At 29.1% G+C, this 21,091-nt stretch overlaps 2 protein-coding genes and 1 long non-coding RNA gene across 4 annotated transcripts; 2 read left to right on the top strand and 1 right to left on the bottom strand.

The window, feature by feature from the left end:
* The first annotated feature begins 1,724 nt into the window (after nucleotides 1–1,724).
* On the top strand, nucleotides 1,725–13,336 carry LOC111041665 (serine/threonine-protein kinase Tao). Of its 2 annotated transcripts, none has more exons than XM_022326013.1 (16): nucleotides 1,725–2,146; nucleotides 4,466–4,844; nucleotides 4,911–5,106; nucleotides 5,174–5,326; nucleotides 5,490–5,665; nucleotides 5,731–5,893; nucleotides 6,002–6,168; nucleotides 7,570–7,761; nucleotides 7,840–7,974; nucleotides 9,894–10,075; nucleotides 10,134–10,284; nucleotides 10,840–11,079; nucleotides 11,945–12,157; nucleotides 12,224–12,406; nucleotides 13,008–13,126; nucleotides 13,188–13,336. In XM_022326013.1, exons 2-16 carry the CDS (start codon nucleotides 4,539–4,541, stop codon nucleotides 13,297–13,299), a joined length of 2,688 nt encoding a protein of 895 aa, XP_022181705.1. In that variant the 5' UTR covers nucleotides 1,725–2,146; nucleotides 4,466–4,538; the 3' UTR covers nucleotides 13,300–13,336. The 2 variants fall into 2 exon arrangements, with proteins under 2 accessions (XP_022181705.1, XP_022181704.1); XM_022326012.1 differs by having other exon boundaries at nucleotides 5,981–6,168.
* Nucleotides 13,337–13,831: 495 nt separating this feature from the next.
* LOC111041712 (RNA-binding protein NOB1) lies at nucleotides 13,832–15,255 on the bottom strand. Its single transcript, XM_022326086.1, has one exon. The coding sequence runs from the start codon at nucleotides 15,072–15,074 to the stop codon at nucleotides 14,037–14,039; it is 1,038 nt and encodes a 345-aa protein (XP_022181778.1). The 5' UTR covers nucleotides 15,075–15,255; the 3' UTR covers nucleotides 13,832–14,036.
* Nucleotides 15,256–15,516: 261 nt separating this feature from the next.
* Nucleotides 15,517–17,211, top strand: LOC111041713. The gene is made up of 2 exons (XR_002605356.1): nucleotides 15,517–16,560; nucleotides 16,618–17,211. It is a non-coding gene; the product is annotated as an uncharacterized LOC111041713 (long non-coding RNA).
* Nucleotides 17,212–21,091: the final 3,880 nt, after the last annotated feature.

Here is a 21,091-nt window from a genome sequence, read left to right as displayed (position 1 = left end):
CAAAGGGTTTTTATGAACAAAAATGTTAATTTTTAATGAGCTTTCGATTATTACATTTTTACGATATTGGATATTTTGATGTTTAACTGGTAATTAACTAAATTTCATCAAACAATTTTCTTACTTTGTTGTAGTTCAAAGACAAATTTCAGTATATTTTTAATTTTCATTAAATGCTTATTTTATCATTTTCATTCCATAAAAGATACAATTTTCAAAATGTTTTGACTTTTTTTTAGTTATTTGTAGAAATTTCAATATTAATTTTTTTCTATACATTTTGATATAAATAATTTCATTTTTCTTTAGATAAAAATCATAGAGTATTATTACTCTATTGTAAAAATGCTTGAAAATGTAATAAAATGTAAATCATATGTTTTTATAATAGCAATTTAAAAATATTAAAGATATAAAGGCATAGCAATTTAAAAATATTAAAGATATAAAGGCATAGTTTTTTATAAGTAGTTAAAGTTAAAATTTTTAAAAAAATTCGTCAATAGGTATCAAAAAAATGTTAAATTTTTAAGTTAAGGATCAAATTTTAATATAAAGTTTCTCCTGAATTGTTCATACTATAACCAAAAACTGTAATAAATATATTCGTGTATATAGACATAAATATTTTAGTTAAACATTTTTGACTTAATTAGATATTTTAACAAATAATGTTTTTAGTTATAATGTTGTAAATTAAAAATATTATTCGTGGGCATATGAGACTAAAAGTATATTATTAATATTGGTACCTATAAGTACAATCAAATTTTCAAATGTAATTTTTATGGCAAAAATTAATTCAACCTACAGTATTACTAATTTTAATAGTAAGATAAATTATTTTAATAGCAATATTATATAGACTGACTGTCTTCGCTCAAAATCATTGTTCGTATAAAATTATTTTACATCATCGAATTTAAAAGCAGGGTTTCCTCGTAGGTATATTAAAATGACCCACACTACACCTAATGTGAGTACCGCAGAACGGTACCTACTTGTCCACCTTTTTTTTTTATGGCTGTTGTACTTTTTGTCTATTGAGCATTGGCTAAAAGGAAAAAAATGGTTACCTAAAGTCGTTTTTACGCTGGACTTTCAAAAAATCAACGGGTGCTCAAGAAAACAATTTAATGATTTAGGTGCATGATACTAAAATAATTTAAACTATTGATGCACATTTTTATGACCGTGTTCATTTTTCTATACTTAAATAATGTAATATTTCCTATTATATTATATTTATTTTGATTGCGAAGACATTTTTGTTTGTTTTTAAAATTTTAATAGGAGCTTGAACTTAGACTCCGGAGTACATCTAGGAACATATACCTATAGGTATTAGGTCTATGCCAATTGCCCAGGGCAGAAACCACCCCACGTAATCGACGTTTTGGGGACTACGAACAGGTGTCACCGTCCACTGTGTCCGATACCTACTCCGGTCTCCAGTAGTTCTGTAGACGATGAACTGACTACAAAAAAATAGTAACTACTGTCCGACTGTCGGGCGTCGGGCTTTGGGTATCAACGGATTGAGCTTAAGTCTTTCAATTTTTAATTCTTCCATACATCCGATGCTCATCACAATTTTACACCCTCCCGCTTTGAGTGCAGAATATTGTATACAATCAAGATTGTTGACTCCGTTGGGTTGGTCGCACTGCGTTTTCGCTCATTGACGAAAAAGTCTGGATCGATCGTGTTCACTGTTCCATTTTTTATTAATAATAATAATTTTCACTCTTTTCATTTTTTCTATTATTATTATTTTTTTACCGTAATTTTAATTACATTTTCGGACTGTTTATCGACACCTTATCTCTGTGTGTGTGTGTGTTATTTTTTTACCGTGTCTGCCCGTAGTCCGTACGTATGCAGTGTTTAATATCATATATTCGCATTATCGAAAACGGATGACGAATCGGTTTTCAACGGAATCGGCCGTCCGCTAATATATAATAATAATAATAACACCGAATAAAAATTAAAAATATGCAATAATAAAACGCCGTCCGTAACACCGATGAAGAAGTCGTCTGCCTGTGCTGTCGTTATCTAACGTGCGCGTTATCGATTTCGAGAGACGACTATGACGAAGAAAATAAAGCGTTTGGGTCCGCTTTGGAGAACATTGTTGCAAGTATGTACTTAGTCATGTATCTGTACCCATCTACTGTGTTTTATTCTCGCAATTTTAATTATAGTACATAATAATTTCATATTCAACCTAATGGTTTGTATATATTATGTATATTTATATATATATATATATGGCTACAGTTGTTGTAGTTACATTATGTGATGAGTTGTGTTAATTGATAAAATGATGAATGAAACTGCTTTTCGGTTGATATTGATTGTTGTTTGTCGTTTGTTTATGGTTTGACGCAAGCACCAGTCAAGCAGTCGTTAACACCTACTTCTAGACTACTGCACATTCTGTCAAAAGCAATTAACAGTAAATTCTATGTAACACATTCAAACAGTTATACCTACCTATTGTCTAATTAATCAATGACAATTCAGTAACTTATCTATTGTTGAAAATGTTTGAAACTCTTTTTGGCATGTAAATGGTTTTAGTGTTAAATATGTTAAGTTAAAAAAAAACCATTTGTTATGAACATAATTTATCAACTGATAGTGTACTGTACCTATTATACTTTTATGTATACATATGTATTACTATTGATTTTTTTTACATAATGGTTTGCGCTTAATATAACATCTAATATTCCAATATATTTTCAATTTGTACATTGTAGGTACATATATAATTGATAACACTTGCATATTTTTATAAAATGGAAAATGTACTACTGCTGCATCAATTTTTAAATTTTAATAATTATTTTTACCCAATTAGTTTTTAATGTCAAGCTGTTCTTTAATTATAAATTTATTGTGTGTACCTAGTTCACTTAATGTATTTGTATTTCTACTGTAAAGTTCTTATAATTGAGTTCCTTCAATGTTATTAAGGTGTGTATTTTCTTTTACCTTTATAAATATATACATATAGATACAGTGAGATTTAACATACTTCTACCATTACTATTAACTATTAAGCATAGCCACTTTATTTATTTAATAATGCTGCTATTCAGAATTTTTGGAATTTTTAAATATACCTACCGACTTTAAGACCATTTTTTTGAGTGCAGGAGATTTTTTGTACCATTTAAGGAGGGTCCTGTAGCTAGACAAATTTCTGTTTTTCGAATAAGAATTGACCTTTTAATATATCACCGTGTAAGCACTTAACATTTTTTGAGAATTGTGTTGTGTCTAAATCAAAATTAGGACAAGTAGTTTCTGACTTCTTAAGCTAAGGGCTGTTCTTATAATGTCCGGTTGAAGTGAACAGACACTTAACCGGACATAACTTTTTATATACTTTTTTATTTAATGCAATTTAAGAAGCAATTCAATGACAACTGTACCAAGTGAATTTTGGTAAAACTAAAATGTATAAACCTAATACCTATGTAGGTTACCTATTTAATTATTTTTTTAGTATTATAAAATAATAGATTCTAAAACTTAGTGAAAATTTAGTCTCTTATTTTATGTAAGTATTGAATTATTAAATTCAAAATATTTTGGTTATTCTAAACATTTGTTGTTTAGTATAATTTAGTAATTTATACATTTTTACATAATAGTTTTTTACTAATAAATGTTAAACGAAATGTTTACCTATTTGTTTAAAATAATAATTATATCTTAAAGGATTTGCTTAAAATAAGAGATATTTTTGAATTAAAATTATTTACTTTTATAAATGATATTAAGTAACAGTAGCAATGACATCATGAATAAATAATTAATTTAAGTGAAAGAGACACATGCCATATACATGACTATATTCTATATAGTGGTATAAACTAACATCAATTTACCATCTGTAGTCAGTAACACACCATCCAAAGCAATATTAATTGTTAATCAAGTCACATTTAACTCTGCCAGCATTGGGTGACTATTTTAATTATTATTCTTAAGTATACCTTAAGGCTTATACAAACACAATGCATACATCATAGCATATCATAGGTAGTAGTAATATTTTTAATTTTATTAGTTGTTTGAGGTTATAGTTATTGAACTCATTGCTATGATAGTATGATCAAATTAATTTAATTTTCTAAATATAATGATACACAATTTTTACCTTATAGTAAATAAATAATCTTATAGTTAATATAAGTAAACAAAATTAATTATTTGGTTGTTCTCAAAAAATAATTAAATATTGATACTAATAAGTAATAAGGAAAACTGATTTGTGTCTAATCCTAAATTAATTACTAACAAGTGTATAAATTATTAATATTTTATATATTTTCAAATTATTTATAAGTAGGTAGGTATGTGATACTTAACCAATACCTGGGGTATACCTCATACAAATTAAAATGTACCCGCCACTTATTTTCAAATATTTATCTTTTTTCAGATACTATATTATGTATAAAATATTCATTATACATTAATATATCAAAAATAAATTGATAATATACAGTTTAAAAATGCCGGCGATTCCAAGGCCAGGAAGTTTAAAAGATCCTGAAATAGCTGAACTTTTTGATAAAGAAGATCCAGATAAAATATTTGAAGATTTACGAGAAATTGGTCATGGAAGTTTTGGTGCTGTATATTATGCAAGATGTTTAGCAAACAAAGAGATAGTTGCCATAAAAAAAATGTCCTACTTAGGCAAACAAAGTATGGATAAATGGCAAGACATATTAAAAGAAATAAGGTTTTTAAGACATCTCAAACATCCAAACACTATACAATACAAGGGTTGTTTTTTAAGAGATCATACAGCATGGGTAAAAATACATCTATAGTTAGCACATTAATAAAACATTCTGTGAACACAATAATTTAAATTTCAGTTGGTGATGGAATATTGTCTGGGATCAGCCTCAGATATTATAGAAGTACACAAAAGGCCCCTAATGGAGGAAGAAATTGCCGCTATTTGTGATGGGGTTCTGAGAGGACTTAATTATCTTCATTCTTTAGGTCGTATTCATCGAGATGTAAAAGCTGGAAACATCTTACTAACAGAAAATGGCACAGTAAAACTTGGTAATTAAACTTATTTTATAAAAGTATTTGTTTAAATTAAAACTAAAAAATACTACTTGTTATTTAGCTGATTTTGGATCTGCTAGTACAAAATGTCCAGCTAACAGTTTTGTTGGTACTCCTTACTGGATGGCACCTGAAGTTATATTAGCTATGGATGAAGGACAATATGATGGAAAAGTTGATGTTTGGTCACTGGGCATAACATGCATTGAATTAGGTAAATACTAAATATAAATAAATTGTAAAAACTATAAATACTTAGGTATTACTTAGTAATTATTTAACTGTGGTTTTTATATATATAAATGTATATCAGTCAATTGTAATGTCCCAACAAGTTCAGTATTATAGTAATTAATAAATATACATATATTTTTTAGCTGAAAGGAAGCCTCCATATTTTAACATGAATGCAATGAGTGCTCTTTATCATATTGCACAGAATGATACTCCTACCTTACAGTCATCTGAATGGACAGACACATTCCGATACTTTGTTGAATCGTGTTTACAAAAAAATCCTTGTGAGCGCCCATCATCATCTAAACTTTTACAAGTAAGTACATAAAGTAATGTCTTAAAAAATTAAAATGCATCTGTAACATTTTTTATTATGTTTAGCATCAATTAATAACTCGCTCAAGATCATCTAATGTTTTAATTGATCTTATTCAAAGAACAAAAGCTGCTGTTCGTGATTTAGACAATCTCAATTATAGAAAAATGAAAAAAATTCTTATGGTTGATTCTTATGAAACTGAGAGTAATGTTGGTGATAATGATGGTATGCATACTTTTTAAATAAATTTGTTGTTTCGCATTGAAAAACGAAACAACAAATAATATATCATTTTTCTGTAATTAATACCAGACAATGCTGATGAACACACAGGCGGAGAAAGCAGCAAGAGTAATAGTATAACTTCAGAACATTCAATACAGTCAATTGGTGTCAGCGCTTCATCGCACAGTAGTTCTACCAATAGTACGCCGAATATGAATGAAATAACTAATATGAGCACAAACGACCACTATCCAACAGCTAGAAATCGTCACAAAGTATTATTAATATATTATTATTGTTTTTTATGCACTGCACATGAACACCTTACATCATATACATTTTATAATACTAATCAATCAAATATTTATGTTGGGTATTTTAATGAGACATCATTGAAGTTTTTATACGAACTGAATAAAACTAGAAACAATGTTGTCATTTACAAATATCTCTAAAAGTTGTATCTATAAAATTGTGTGAAATATTTCTATTGAATAATGTACATATATACATTAAAAAAATATTTACTTTGCTTCTTATTATTAATTGATTATTCAGTATATTATATAAAACAAATTGTACTTTTATCTTAAGATTACACTACACTTGCATGCCTTGTCTTGCATATGGCATATCCAATTGTACATTCTGAATGATCCATCTAACTCTGTTGTGTAGTAAAGTGGACTGACGACCTACTATCAAATCTATTAGTAAAAATATTATCTAGTGAATCTCTTTTTATATTTTAACCAATTTATGAGCATTTTTTGGAAATTCACAAACAATTCACAATTTTAAATGCACATAACTTACTATAAAATGAGTTCATAAAAACTACGATGATCACTAGATAATATTATTACTTTTAAATTTATTAATAGGTCAGTCGATACTATATTTAACATAACAGAGTTCAATAGATTATTCAGGATGTACATTTTGCTATGTTTGTAGGATAAAGCCAATTTTATTGGGAGTTTGGGAATTTGTAAGTCCACTCAACATGTTGTACTATATGTAGGTTGTATTGTCCTGTTGTGGTTTTACTTTGTGGGAGTATGGGTAGCCAAACATAAAACATTCATTATTAATAAAAATTATTTCATGTTGAGATATCACACAATTATAATAATTTTAATAAAATTAATAATAATTTAATTTGTACATAATTGTGTAGTATAAAAATTACTTACCTATAAATGAAAAAAAGTTTAGTGATGTATATGAATATGCAAACTATATTTGCTCCCTTGAGACTTGTCGAGACTGCCCCTGATATTGTCGTATCGGTTTTTATTTTTCCTACTTTTTAATGTTTGTTATGAAATTCAAGTATGTTATTTTTAATTCTATGAACTATTTTTAATGTTTGCATAAAGTTATTTACAATCAATACTAATGACTAATGAGTATTATGAGTTAATTTGATAAAGTTACAATATGGAATGGGGGAGAAAAAAAACGTGGAAGTGTTTCATATTAGAAATGCCTGAACATGAGTACAAACAAAAGCACTTTTAAAAACTGTTAACTGAATAATCTTTGTAAATAATATTTTATTTTTTTGCTTTTAAATGTTTAAAAAATAAAATTTACTATAAGTGTAGTGTATAAACAATGCTAAATGTTCAATATTTTATGTATAAATTAGTAACACTGATATTTTATTTTAGCCATCTAGCAATAATTCTAACTCTATTCTGTCTAATGATCATGTGGCTATTGGAGTTCCCAATAATTTTGCAACTATTCGAACAACATCCATAGTAACAAAACAACAGAAAGAACATATGCAGGAAGAAATGCATGAACAAATGTCTGGCTATAAACGAATGAGAAGAGAACACCAGAGTGCATTATTAAAAGTAATTATGCCCAAAATAAATTATAAGATATTTATTAATGTAACATAATATACATTTAAACTATAAACTATGTTAAAGCTTGAAGATAGATGTAAACTTGAAATGGAAAGTCATAAACAGCTCTTGGATAAGGAATATGAAACTTTATTACAACAATTTAGTAAGGAATTAGAAAAATTACAAATTAAACATCAGCAAGAGTTGGATAAAAAGGTATTTTAATTTCATAATAAATACAATTTTTAGTTAATATTAAATGCAATATATTTATATAATTTTACCAATTATTATTTCAACATTATACCTGAAGAAAATTATACCAACACTATAAACAAACTATGTGTTTATTTTCATTGATCATTTTATTATTTTCTTATATCAATGAATACAGATTAATCAGATTGAGTGTCAATTTCTTAGTTTTATATGATTCAGCATTAATGTCATGTTTATAACTTTAAAGTTAAAAATGAGTTGTAGAGTCAAAGTATAACTAGATCACTGAATCAAATTTATGACATGATTGATCTTATGTGTATTTATTTTATTTCTCCTAGTAAAAGAAAAAAAACAATATAATATTATTTTATTTTGTTGTGCTTCGGTACAATTTTTTTATAAAAAACTGAAATATTCATTCATATATGGATTACTAACCAATCCTAACGAAAATAATTTAAATTTAGACAAAATGTTAATGATATATGCATAATTTCAGTAGTTTGCATTTTATTTATAGTAAAACATAATTAAAAAGAAAAGGTGTCCAAGTGGGTTCTGCTCTGCAGTTCATTAGGCAATGTATAGGTGGGTGCATGGCAAATCTTAAACTTTAAAACATTGATCTTCGATATTGTGAACTAATATTTGCAAGAACGGCAAAATCTTGAACACAACAATTGAGAACTTTTCTATTTAACCAGACACCCCTTTTTGGGAGGACTTTTTTACCGATTACACAGTTAGCGGCACTCATCGCACGCTCCGCCAATCGAAAATATCCCTTGAGTTGCTATATAACGCCACCACCGGTAGGTCACATGGTAAAAAAACATTAACAAATATAAAAAATAATTTAAGTAAAATAAAAAACCATCATTAATTCAAGATATGGCCTTTCAAGATTTTGTCGCTCTTGTAAATATTGTTGTCAAGATATCGAAGTTCAAGATTTTGAAGTCCTCCCGTCTAGGTCACTGTAATGGAAGTACTAAATTTGAATTCAATGACATAAAATCATCAAAAAAATGATTATGAGTGAAAACAGTATGTCAGTCTAAATTAACAAATATATTTTATGATTTGAATATATTATTGCTATAAAGTAATTTATTTTTCTAGATTGAATTAATTTTTGCCAAAAGTATTTCATTTGAAAATTTCATGTTTTGTATAAAATATAATAATATTCTGTAGAAGTTTCAAGTTGGTTCCCAAATAATATTTTAAATTATAATTAAATAACTAAAATTGTTATTTGTTTAAATATCTAATTTCATTAAAATTTGAAGTTATCATATCTATAAAAAGAAAACTGATTGATTTTTAGATTTTTTTGGTGACAAATATGAGCAATTTAAAAATATTGTCGACTGTCGTAATACAATTTCAAGCTTTTATGACCTAGTGAACAATTTTATCACTATTTTTAAAATAAAAAATAGTCATTTGGTGAAAATTTAGAGTATCTATAGCACTCATTTTTGAGTTACACAAAAAAAAAGATGATTACTGGCACAAAAATCACGTCATTTAAAAAGGAATTACATTCATTGCTCTGCTTAGAATCTAAAAATTCATTATATCCTTATGCTTTATAGATTACAGTACTAGCAGATGTGACTAAAGCGCAGCCTTTGGTTTTTAATTGTGCAATTCTTTTTAAGAAGTTTTTGAAATGGAATGCTATACAGATTTTTTAGTTCTTAATAATTCTGCCTCTATTTATAATTTAAAATCAAATACCAATGAATATGTAAATGTTCAAATTAATAATTTTTAGTCATTAATTGTGTATAATATGTCGAAAAAAATTAAAAATATAATACAACTAAATTTATGACTAAGGCATAATAATAATAGTACTTAATCTTTTTTCAATAAAATTATATTTTATATTTTTTTAAACTTAGATGAAACAAAATATAGCTGCTGAAAAAAAAATCATGAAAGAAATAACCAACAGACAAGAAGCTGACCGTAAAGCATTTGACACTCAAAGAAAAAAAGATTATAAAACCAGTAAAGAGCGATGGAAACGTGAGTTATTATTGGATGAATCCACACCTAAGCGACAAAAAGATGCTGCTTTACAGTTAGTATGCATATATTATAAAATAATTATATATTTTAAAATTAATTCTTGTTTACAGATCTCAAAAAGAAAACCTTAAACAAATGGAAGCTCAAGAAGAACACAGACTTATTCGAGGTCAAAAAGACTATTTGGAACTTGAAATTAGGAAATTTCGTAGAAAAAGGCTTAATCAATACCATTTGTATGAACAAGGATTATTAAGAGAAGTATGTATTTTCAATTAGTTACATACTTTTATGTTCAGTTAATTGAATGGTACATATTAGTTTTCAGTTAACTTTTGGCAATAAATTAATCTAGCTTTTCATTTTTAAATGCTTTGATGATATGTCTATTATTAGTTCTATTTTTGACAACATTCCAATCACTACCCCCNAATAGTATGGACAGAGAATATTCGTGCCATACCCATCTATTCAAATATTTAAAATGACAAGTGAAAATAAATTTGGAGAAATCTTCCATTCTATTATCCAAACTTATAATCAATTATTCATTAGAGTTAAGAAATCAACTTTTATTCAGTACTTTATAAGGACAATTAAAAAAAATTTTATACTATTATGATTTATTACATCATTTAAAAATAATGAATAATATATCAAAAATAATTTTAATCATGAATTTGATAAGGTTGGCTACCAGTTAGGCTTATTATTGACAATTTTATTTAATTCTTTTGCTAAATTAATCCAAAACTAAAGGAGACCATTTGTATTCATTTTTAAAGTTATTTGAATAATGTTGTTTAATGTTTACAGGAACTTGGAAAAAGGCAACAGCAGTTGGAAACTGCTCATTCTATGTTATTACGACATCATGAAGATACTAGAAACCTTGAAACAAGACAACAAAGAGCGGTTCACGCTTTACGCGCTGATCAAGTAACCAGACAACATGAAACTGAATTACAGCACCAACATGATTATTGTGCTCGTGCCCACCGAGATTTACGGAAAAGACATGCAATGCAACTAAGGCAACAACCTAAAAGTCTCAAAGTGAGTCTAATATAAATTGTTCAAGAAAATGAAATGGCTACATTTAATAGGTTGTGTTGTTTCTGTATCATAAATGTACAAAATAACAAATTTGTATTTCATAGTTCCAATTTTGTTTAATTAGTTTTCACCAGTAGTTAGGAATGTTGGGACGCAACTAGTTCTTTGTAGTACGCTAACGTATCTACAGCTACTTCCTCTAAAAAATTAGCTTGCTATCTCTTCTTTTGTGCTATATTTTTCTATTCATTTTGTTATTATAATCAGATACAATTTTAATACATTTAATAGTTATCATAATATTTTAAATGTCACCAAATAGGTTGTAGCCTGTAGGTACTGCAAACTGTAAATTTCTAACTATAATAGTATATTTTGCTACATTAGGTTTATTGTAGCGGCGTTATGTTATTTGCTTCACATACAGTAGCATTCTACAATTAGCACAATACTCCTGACAACAGGCTTTAGGAGTAGATTGATTTGATCTATTATCAAACTGTAAGGTTAGAACTAAGAACATTATGTTTCATCACAGATTTTTTAAAAAAATTTACATTAATTTGACTTGCATCATAATAATTTTAAAACACATGAGAAAAACACAGATGTTTCTAATTGTAAGGCCTACTTCTCTAAATTGGAACTACTGAACCAAATTTTCTGATAAATTGAGGTAGTCATTTGAGTTCATCATTGCACTTAATTTGAATTTGTGGACAGTTAACTTAAATCTATCAAACTATATTAACAATAAATTTAATTGTTGATTATATTACTTTTTTACTAGGTATAAATTAATAAAAAAACCACAAAAAAAGAACAAAATGAATTATTAAATTAAATTATTGCTTGTATATTTTAGCATAAAGAAATGCAAATTAGAAAACAGTTTAGAGAAACGTGTAAGACTCAAACACGACAGTACAAAGTTTTAAAAGCTCAAGTACTGGCAACTACAACCAAAGAAGAACAAAAAACTGTAATAAAAAAATTAAAAGAAGAACAACGAAGAAAATTAGCATTGCTCGGAGAACAATATGAACAAAGTATTTCTGAAATGTTACAAAAACAATCTGTAAATTAATGAATTATTATATTTTTTGAAGTTTAAATTATATTCTAATACATTTAAACGTTTTAGATACGACTCGACGAATCACAAGAAGTTGAGTGTCATGTGCTTAAAGAACGTTTAAGATATGAACTTGAGATATTAATGGCTTATCAATCAAAGAATAAGATGCAAGCAGATGCTCAAAGAAATCGTGAAAAAAAAGAATTAGAGGATCGTATCTCAGTTCGAAGATCATTACTAGAACAAAAGGTGCTGTACATAATAGTTATTAAAATATTTATAATTTAAGATTCTCAAAAGTTACCATTGCTTAGAAATATAAAATATTGAATTTATAAAGTTAATTAACAAATAATGAAAAAAAAACTTATTTTTATTTAGTAATATACTAATTATCTCCATTGATGTTTTTAATGCTGTTTGAAATAATACATTTATTAAGAAAAATAGTCTTATTTTGTTTAAAAGCTGTGTCAACATATTATTATTCTACTTATCAGGACTAAACGGGTATGATCATATCGGAATCTATTCTCTTCCATTCTAGTACAACATTCCTACTTTAATTTCATTATTTTATTGGTCATAATAATTTTGGTGGGTGCCAATATTGTATCATTCATGGATATTACATGATACCATAACAGTATGTCTAACACCTAAGTCGTTAAGTCATAAACTCATCTCATCTCATAAAAAAATTTTTAATTTTAAATTCATTGATTTAAATATGATCTATTGTTGATAATACAAAAGACAAATAGACTAGGTCTGAAAAGAAACGTGATCCTATGTGATACCTATCTATTTAATCATGGTAGTAATTAAGTTTTATTTTATTAAATTCCAGATGGAGATGGAAACAAAACAATTTCTTCAAGAGCGCGGGGAACGTGTTCGTCTTCTCCGTGAAAAACAAGAAAGAGAACTAGAACAGTTTGATGAAGAGTCAGCCCGTTTAGGTTTTAGGTTTGTATTTATTTGTATTGTTTAATTTATTATTATTAATTGTACGATGGAACTATTTTAGTGCCTTAGCGATTGCCGAAGCATCGAGTCTTGAACAGGATAGTTTGTCTGGCAGTGTGCTTAGCCTAGCACGTAGCAACAGTACTAACTCATTTCATGACGGAAATCTATAGCCCCACATGTTTCTATGTAAATAATTTTACTATCTACCCTTTCTAACAGCTTTTTAATATTTACACATATCAAATAGTAGACAAATTTCTCATTTAAATTTGATTCTACTTAAATATTTTTATCATATTCAGTATTAGAAAGCTTAATTAACAGATTGAAATTAACATATTTTCTTGAAAACAAATTAATAATAATAGCATTGTATAATACCATAACATTTTATTTGTATAATAATTATAATTACCTACTGTAATCCCATGATACATTTTGTAGACATTGTTTCCTTTTGTAATTAAATAACGATAAATGTGAACAAAATTATTTACTTTATATATATTTATATATATTATTATTATTATTATTATTATTATTGTAACGTTTTTATTATGTACATATATCTATTATAGTAAGTTGAAAATATTTAAATGTATGTGTTGAATGTATTTGATTTTTTTTGTTCTTGTGGATAATTTGATTTTTTAAATTAATCGTTTACATTGCTTTTAAAGAACATAATAAATTATACAATGATTCCGATGACCTGCTTTTTTTATTATTTTAAGATGAACCAGCTTATAGACTATAAATCTAATTTGCTTTCAGTTTTTACAAGATTGATTATAAAAACAATATAAAGTAAATAATTGGAATGATTATATAATAAAATTGTGGGAATTAAAAAAAAAAATTCGATAATTGTAATCATTGTGTTTTTTTTTTATTGCAAATACATAATTTATTTCTTACATTTCTTATTGGATTCATTAGGATTCCTTTTCATCCATTGTTTCTGTACTGAACCTTTGAAACCAAGCATGGCAGATTTGGAATAAACATCCTTTGTAGCGAAAGGAGACAATTTAGCTGTATAATCTGGGTCCAAAGCATTGGTTTTGGATTTAGCCAACCTAGTTGGTCGTTGATGTGGCATTGGTTGATCTTCTACCAGTCTTGGGTTGACTGCGTGTTTACCACCTTGTGGTTTAGGTAATGAATACTTCTTACCTTTAATACTTAAAGGTCTTTTACCATTAATGTACACACGTTGTTTTCCATCTTCATCCAAGTACACAGCTACTCGTTTTAAGCTTTTGTTCCCACATTTTGGGCAAAATAATCTTGTCATATTGGATGTCAATGTAAAGCATCCATAACAGCGTCTTATGTAAGTCCGAACTTCTTTAATCACACGGCCATCTAATGCAATAACAGAGAGGCCTATTTGTTTGAGCACATTTTGTACGGCATAATCAGTGGTAATGCAACCGACTTTGGCTTTTTCTTCAGTGAGATCGTCTCCATTATTTTTATTGATATCTTTTATATTATCTTCTGTAATCCACCCATCATCAATCTCCAATTCTGACACATCATCACTCAAACGGTCTGGATCATAAAATCCAACGGTATTTTCATTAACCTCAGGTTTTTCAAACACAACTGATTTAGAAATTGGTTCAGTTCTCAAATTGTCTGTACCATAATTTTCTTTATGTATCTGATAAGCCAAAGCTATTACTTTAATATCGGTGACAGATAGATTCGGGTAGTCACCAGTCTTTTTTGAAAAATCAACAACAAACTGAATATGTTCGGGAAACACGGTTTTAATGTTGAGAGTGTAAGGCAATACTGATAGATCTGTTTTTTGACGTTTATTTGTCACTTCGTTCACCACTTCTTGAATAGTGTGGATGTTCAAACCGAAGTCTTGGAGTGGTGCTTTGTCAATGAAACCGGCGGTATCCACAACCAAATGTTCAATTTTACTCATTTTACTCAATTCGTAATTTCATTACACAGCACGACAATATAGGTACACGTGAGAAGTAACAAATAGGCGAAGGCAAAGAGTGTAAAACGTAAATTTGATAACCACAAACCATGAACTAAGATATATCTTAGTTCATGCCACAAACTACAGACTTCTTTGATAATACTAGATAGCGAACTCTCGTTATCAGATGAAGCAATTTTTTATCAGTTACCTTACCGCCATCGGGCGCCATATTTTCAGTAGGCAAAGCATTAATTGAATGGAATGAAACAATGTACACTGTACAGTACTCCCTCGAACAACACGACGGGACCACAAAGTAACCTGTTCGTGTTAAAAAAATTTGTGTTAACTGATAGGTTATTTTACATTCAAATAAATTTTTTTATTTATGTAATCTTCAAAATATAAATGTAGATTACTTTGGTACATACATACTACATATAAACAAATATTTTTAATTAATTAATTACTACGCTACATTACATAAAAAGAAATATTTTTAATACATTTTTTCAAAAAAAAATTAATTTAAAACTCACGTCGGTTTAAAAAAGTCAGTGATAGGTTTCTGGGTGAATGTAACTTCATAGTTTTCTAGTCACTGTTTCCTGATGCTGTTCAACTGGTCATCAAATTTGCAATCTAACTCTGCACTGGTGACTGGTTTGGGAAAATTTGACGAGAGTATCAAAGGCTGCCAACACATCAGCCCGAGAGGATTTATCCACTGGAGGTTCAGTAGGTTCAATTTCTTGATCTAAAATTTCGGGTTTTTTATCTTCTCCATCTTTTCCAGCATTTTCATCGCAGACCTCGAGATCATTTCCATTTGTATAAAAAATAGATACATATGTACATATTGACATTTTTCTATTCGTGTTAATCAACAAAACGACAATATGGTACCTTAAATTTGTTCGAGTTTCGTGTTAACCGAAATAATTCGTATAAACCGAGGAAATAAAAAAAACCCCATCTTATAGTATAGAGCCTTTCTCGGGACCGAAAAACCGGTTCACGTTTTCCAATAATTTGTGTTAACCGAGTTCCTGTTAGCGAGGGAATACAACTGTATAATGTAAAATGTTTATTATGCAGTAAACAGAATAAATTACCACAGGGCACAGACAAGTACATTAAAGAATTTGTGAGTGCCTATTGCCGTTGTGTTGCACTAGTGTTGGCAGCACTTTCGACAGCAGCGATGGTGCTTACATAATTATTGGCTATATTCGTTATTCTCGTTATGTTGTTTAAAAGTTGCTCCCTTCAGTCTCTCCTCTCTTTGCCGTCGTTCGGATAAGTCCTATAGCCTTTAGGGGTAATAGTAATAGCTGCTACCCAGTTATTAGTTAATCGTTATTACGTAACAGCCACCTTTTTTTGTTATGCATGCAAAAACTTCGTGTATTTTTATAGTGAAGTTTTTTTATATTATTGTCTGCTGTGATCAACGCTGGTTTTCTTGTTCTATTGTCTGGTAATTATGGTTCGGCAACTCTAATTTGAATATTTTATTGATTTTTATTATTGTTAGCCTAGGGTTGTCACTTTACCAGCAATAGGACAATTCTGACACCTTGTGTCTGTTGGTCCAGCTTTGTGAATTGCACGTTGTTCATTTGTTTGGCTGGTTGTCTTGTGCCAGTACCATTTGTTCTGTGTGGCCATGTTATGTAAGTGAATTATACCTTTTATAGTTGTGTGAGCTGCAGCTCGATATTTAGTACCAGTGTTTTAGTCACCTCAGTAAATTTATATGATTTTTAGGCTGACCGCCTGAGGCACTATTGGCATTTTGCTATTATTATTATTATATTGTTACAAAGGCCGTTTAAGGCAAGATTGATTTATTATATTATTATTATTATTGTCACCAGAGCCATTTTAGCCATAAGTGTATTTTTTTCAGTGTAATTATTTTGCCTTAAGCGTTTGTATTATTTATTATATTTATTTCTGTCATTTGAGTCAACTTGGCTGTGAATTATTAAATTATTTTCTCTATTGTAATTATATTGGACCAAGTGGTCAGTTATATTCTATCTCATTCACATTTATATATTTATTATTGCTAATTTGCATTAACTATTTGTTTATTATATTACCAACCGGGCAGTTTGTTTTATGATTCTTATTCTTATTTATTTATTCACCTTTATATATTATACAGTCCACTAAATCCTTTTTTATATAGCGACAAGGCTCGTTCACTATTATTGTGGTCACATTATGCGCCAACAGTTAAAGTATGGCTTTCGGGTCTGGGAATAAAATCCCGAAAAAATTCCTTAGTCCATATCACTACCGTACTACTATCACTACAGCAATACTCCGCAGTGTCACCACAACAAAAATAATTAAATACTAAGTAATCTCAAAATTATCCTATGTCCAAAATAAAAGTCTGTTTTTATCACTTGTTCATTTTCTAAGTCCAAAATGATATTTAAAAAATGTGACTGACATGGAGGTCCTCGGTTTTTCCGAAACCGAAAAAAATGTCAAAATATCGAAAAGCGTCTTTAAGGGGTTTTTATTCGTATAATATTAGGTATTATATATACCTTATAATATATTTTATGAACTTAAAAATTTGGTGGCCCTGAAAAGGGCCGTTTTAACTAGATGGTCCTTAAAAGAACAATTTATACTTGCTGCAACCGACGGATACGATTTCTGGAAATAAAACACAACATGATTTTATTTAAATATGACATTTCGTGAATACAATGAAAAATTTGGTTATTTTTTAAATTGGTGCTGTTTAGTATTTTAAGTGCTTACTTTGAATTTCAGCGCTCAGGACATTGGTAATTTTCAATATCCCTGATCATAGGATTAAATCTGATTCCAGAATATGCACGTGCTATGTCAGACATAAGTCGTACAAATTGGTCCCTGTATACTACCACATCTCTTTAGGATATTTGTACGGTACATCCACTCACCAACGTACAAGTCAGCTACTGAATTAGAGTTACATCTGATTAATATGCGTCTTAACTCTCTCCAAGCTCGTTTAATGTGTTTAGTGTGATACCGAATTGGGACCAGTCTGTTATTAGGTCGGACTCCCTCCCATTGCTTATCCAAACATTCAGGTGAAAACCGCCCTGCTGGCCCCCAACATGGAGGCAAATGTTTTGGCGTCTCCAAAAATGTGTAGAATGGTTTACAATACCATGACCATAAAAAAATATATGTTCGTTTCATACAGGATCTTAAATAAATATACAATAATTTTAAACTAACAAACTACATTTTGTAAGTTTTACCTACGTGTTTCAATGTTTGTAATAACAGCAAAAAAATCTAAAAAAATACATTTAACTCAATAAGTTGAAACAAATACCTCTTACTTTTTTTTTCGCAAAATTTTCGTATCAAAATTTTTCAAAATATTTTTTTTCAAATTTTTTGTTTTGATCTTACATACAATTTAACGTTTTGAAACCCTCTCAAAGATAATTGTTGGCAACGTTGCATGCCCAATTTGCTCATCAGTATAATAATTAAGGGTATTTTGTTTCTTTATTTTGGGCCTAAATATCCTGAACCCATCGAGCCACATATTTGCCTCTTAATAACCCGATAGCGATACCACATAGAGTCAATGGCTCTCAATTATGATAAACAAAGAACAGTAGATGATATGTTTTCGGTGAAATTACAAATACCTCTTACTTTTTTTTTAGCAAAATTTTCTTATCAAACTTTCTTCGAAATTTTTTTTTTCAAATTTTTTGTTTTGATCTTACATACAATTTTACTTTTTTAAACCCTCTCATTGATGAATAATGTCAACAATAAAATCCAAATTTGGTCATCAGTACAGTTCTTCTGGGTACTTGGTTTTTTTATTTTGGGCCTAAATATCCAGCAACCATCGGGAAACACATTCGCTTCTTAATAACACGATAGTGATACCACATAGACGCAATGGCTCTCAATTATGATAAACAAAGAACAGTAGATGATATGTTTTCGGTGAAATTACAAATACCTCTTACTTTTTTTTTCGCAAAATTTTCGTATCAAAATTTTTCAAAATATTTTTTTTCAAATTTTTTGTTTTGATCTTACATACAATTTAACGTTTTGAAACCCTCTCAAAGATAATTGTTGGCAACGTTGCATGCCCAATTTGCTCATCAGTATAATAATTAAGGGTATTTTGTTTCTTTATTTTGGGCCTAAATATCCTGAACCCATCGAGCCACATATTTGCCTCTTAATAACCCGATAGCGATACCACATAGAGTCAATGGCTCTCAATTATGATAAACAATGAACAGTAGATGATATTTTTTTGGTGATATTACAAATACCTCTTACTATTTTTTTCGCAAAATTTTCTTATCAAAATTTTTTTTTCAAATTTTTTGATTTGATCCTGCCTACAATTTTACTTTTTTAAACCCTCGCAAGGATGATTAATGTTAACCTTGAAATCCAAATTAACTCATCAGTACACTTAATCAGGGTACATGGGTTTTTTATTGTGGGCCTAAATATCCAGCAACGCATCGAGCCACATATTTGCTTCTTAATATCCCGGTAGCGATACCACATAGACGCAATGGCTCTCAATTATGATAAACAAAGAACAGTAGATGATATGTTGTCTGTGATATTACAATTACCTCTTACTTTTTTTTTCGCATAATTTTCGTATCTAAATTTTTGCAAAATTTTCTTGCCAAAATTTTTTTTTTCAAATTTTTCGTCTTGATCTTACTTACAATTTTACATTTTTAAAAACACTCAATGACGATTAATGTCATCCCTGAATTCCAAATTTGCTCATCAGTACACTTATTCAGGGCACATGGGTTATTTATTGTGGGCCTAAATATTCAGCAACCATCGGGCCACATATTCGCTTCTTAGTAACCCGATAGCGATACCACATAGACTCAATGGCTCTCAATTATGATAAACAATGAACAGTAGAAGATATGTTTTCGGTGATATGACAAATACCTCTTACTTAATTTTTCGCAAAATTTTCGTTTCAAATTTTTTTCAAAATATTTTTTTTCAAATTTGTTGTTTTGATCTTACATACAATTTAACGTTTTGAAACTCTCTCAAAAATAATTGTTGGCAACGTTGCATGCCCAATTCGCTCATCAGCATAATAATTAAGGGTATTTTGTTTTTTTATTTTGGGCCTAAATATCTGTTTCATTTCTACAGAGCTGCGGACGTGTAGAGGATCGAATAGATGAGTCCACAGCCCACACCCCTGCACTACCGCTCATCCCTAATGGAATTTACGATATACCACTTGCATCCCACAACATAATATAACATATTTTATTTTATCTAATCGTTGGACCTTAAGTCGTCTCAGCAATATTCTATACACGTATACACTCGACCCTATTAATTTATACATTTATCTATTGCTACTTATTTTTTTCTTGGGAATGAGATAAAAATCATTAATTTTTCTTTTAAACCGATTCACAGGTGTATTTTACCCCCCGTCGGTCGGCTCCGTCCGTCCAGGCCGCTTTTTCGTATACCCTCTACACCTGATCCTCGTCAACTGTCTCCTGCAGCCTACACATTGTACCCAATCACCCAGACCGCACTAAAATGAGATTTATGGTATTTACTACATAATATGTATAATATGATATTCGAATATTTGTTTGTCTCGTTGTCTTATGGCTATTTTTCTAGAATAAGGTGCCCACATATTTTTCGAAAATATACGGTCACCCACTGGAGGTTATCCTCCCGACCCAACCGATTTAAAACATTTGCTAGTGGTTCATATTATATTATCATGTGACGACTGCAGGTAAGCCACCAAAATGTGGGCACGAGGTAATCCCCGTTTTTGCCATTCAACGGAATACATCTAGCATCGTGTGGGACCGAATACGTGGAATTTTGTAATGAAATTTATCAAAGACTTCAGTTTTTGTCTGAACCCACGTGTTGTGATATCTTGGCGTTGTATTGGTTTTTGGCCAGGCAATAGTAAAGATATAATC

Source organism: Myzus persicae, unplaced genomic scaffold (assembly GCF_001856785.1).
Source record: "Myzus persicae strain clone G006 unplaced genomic scaffold, MPER_G0061.0, whole genome shotgun sequence".
In the NCBI taxonomy this organism is placed as follows: domain Eukaryota; kingdom Metazoa; phylum Arthropoda; class Insecta; order Hemiptera; family Aphididae; genus Myzus; species Myzus persicae.
This window is presented reverse-complemented; position numbering and strand designations above follow the sequence as displayed.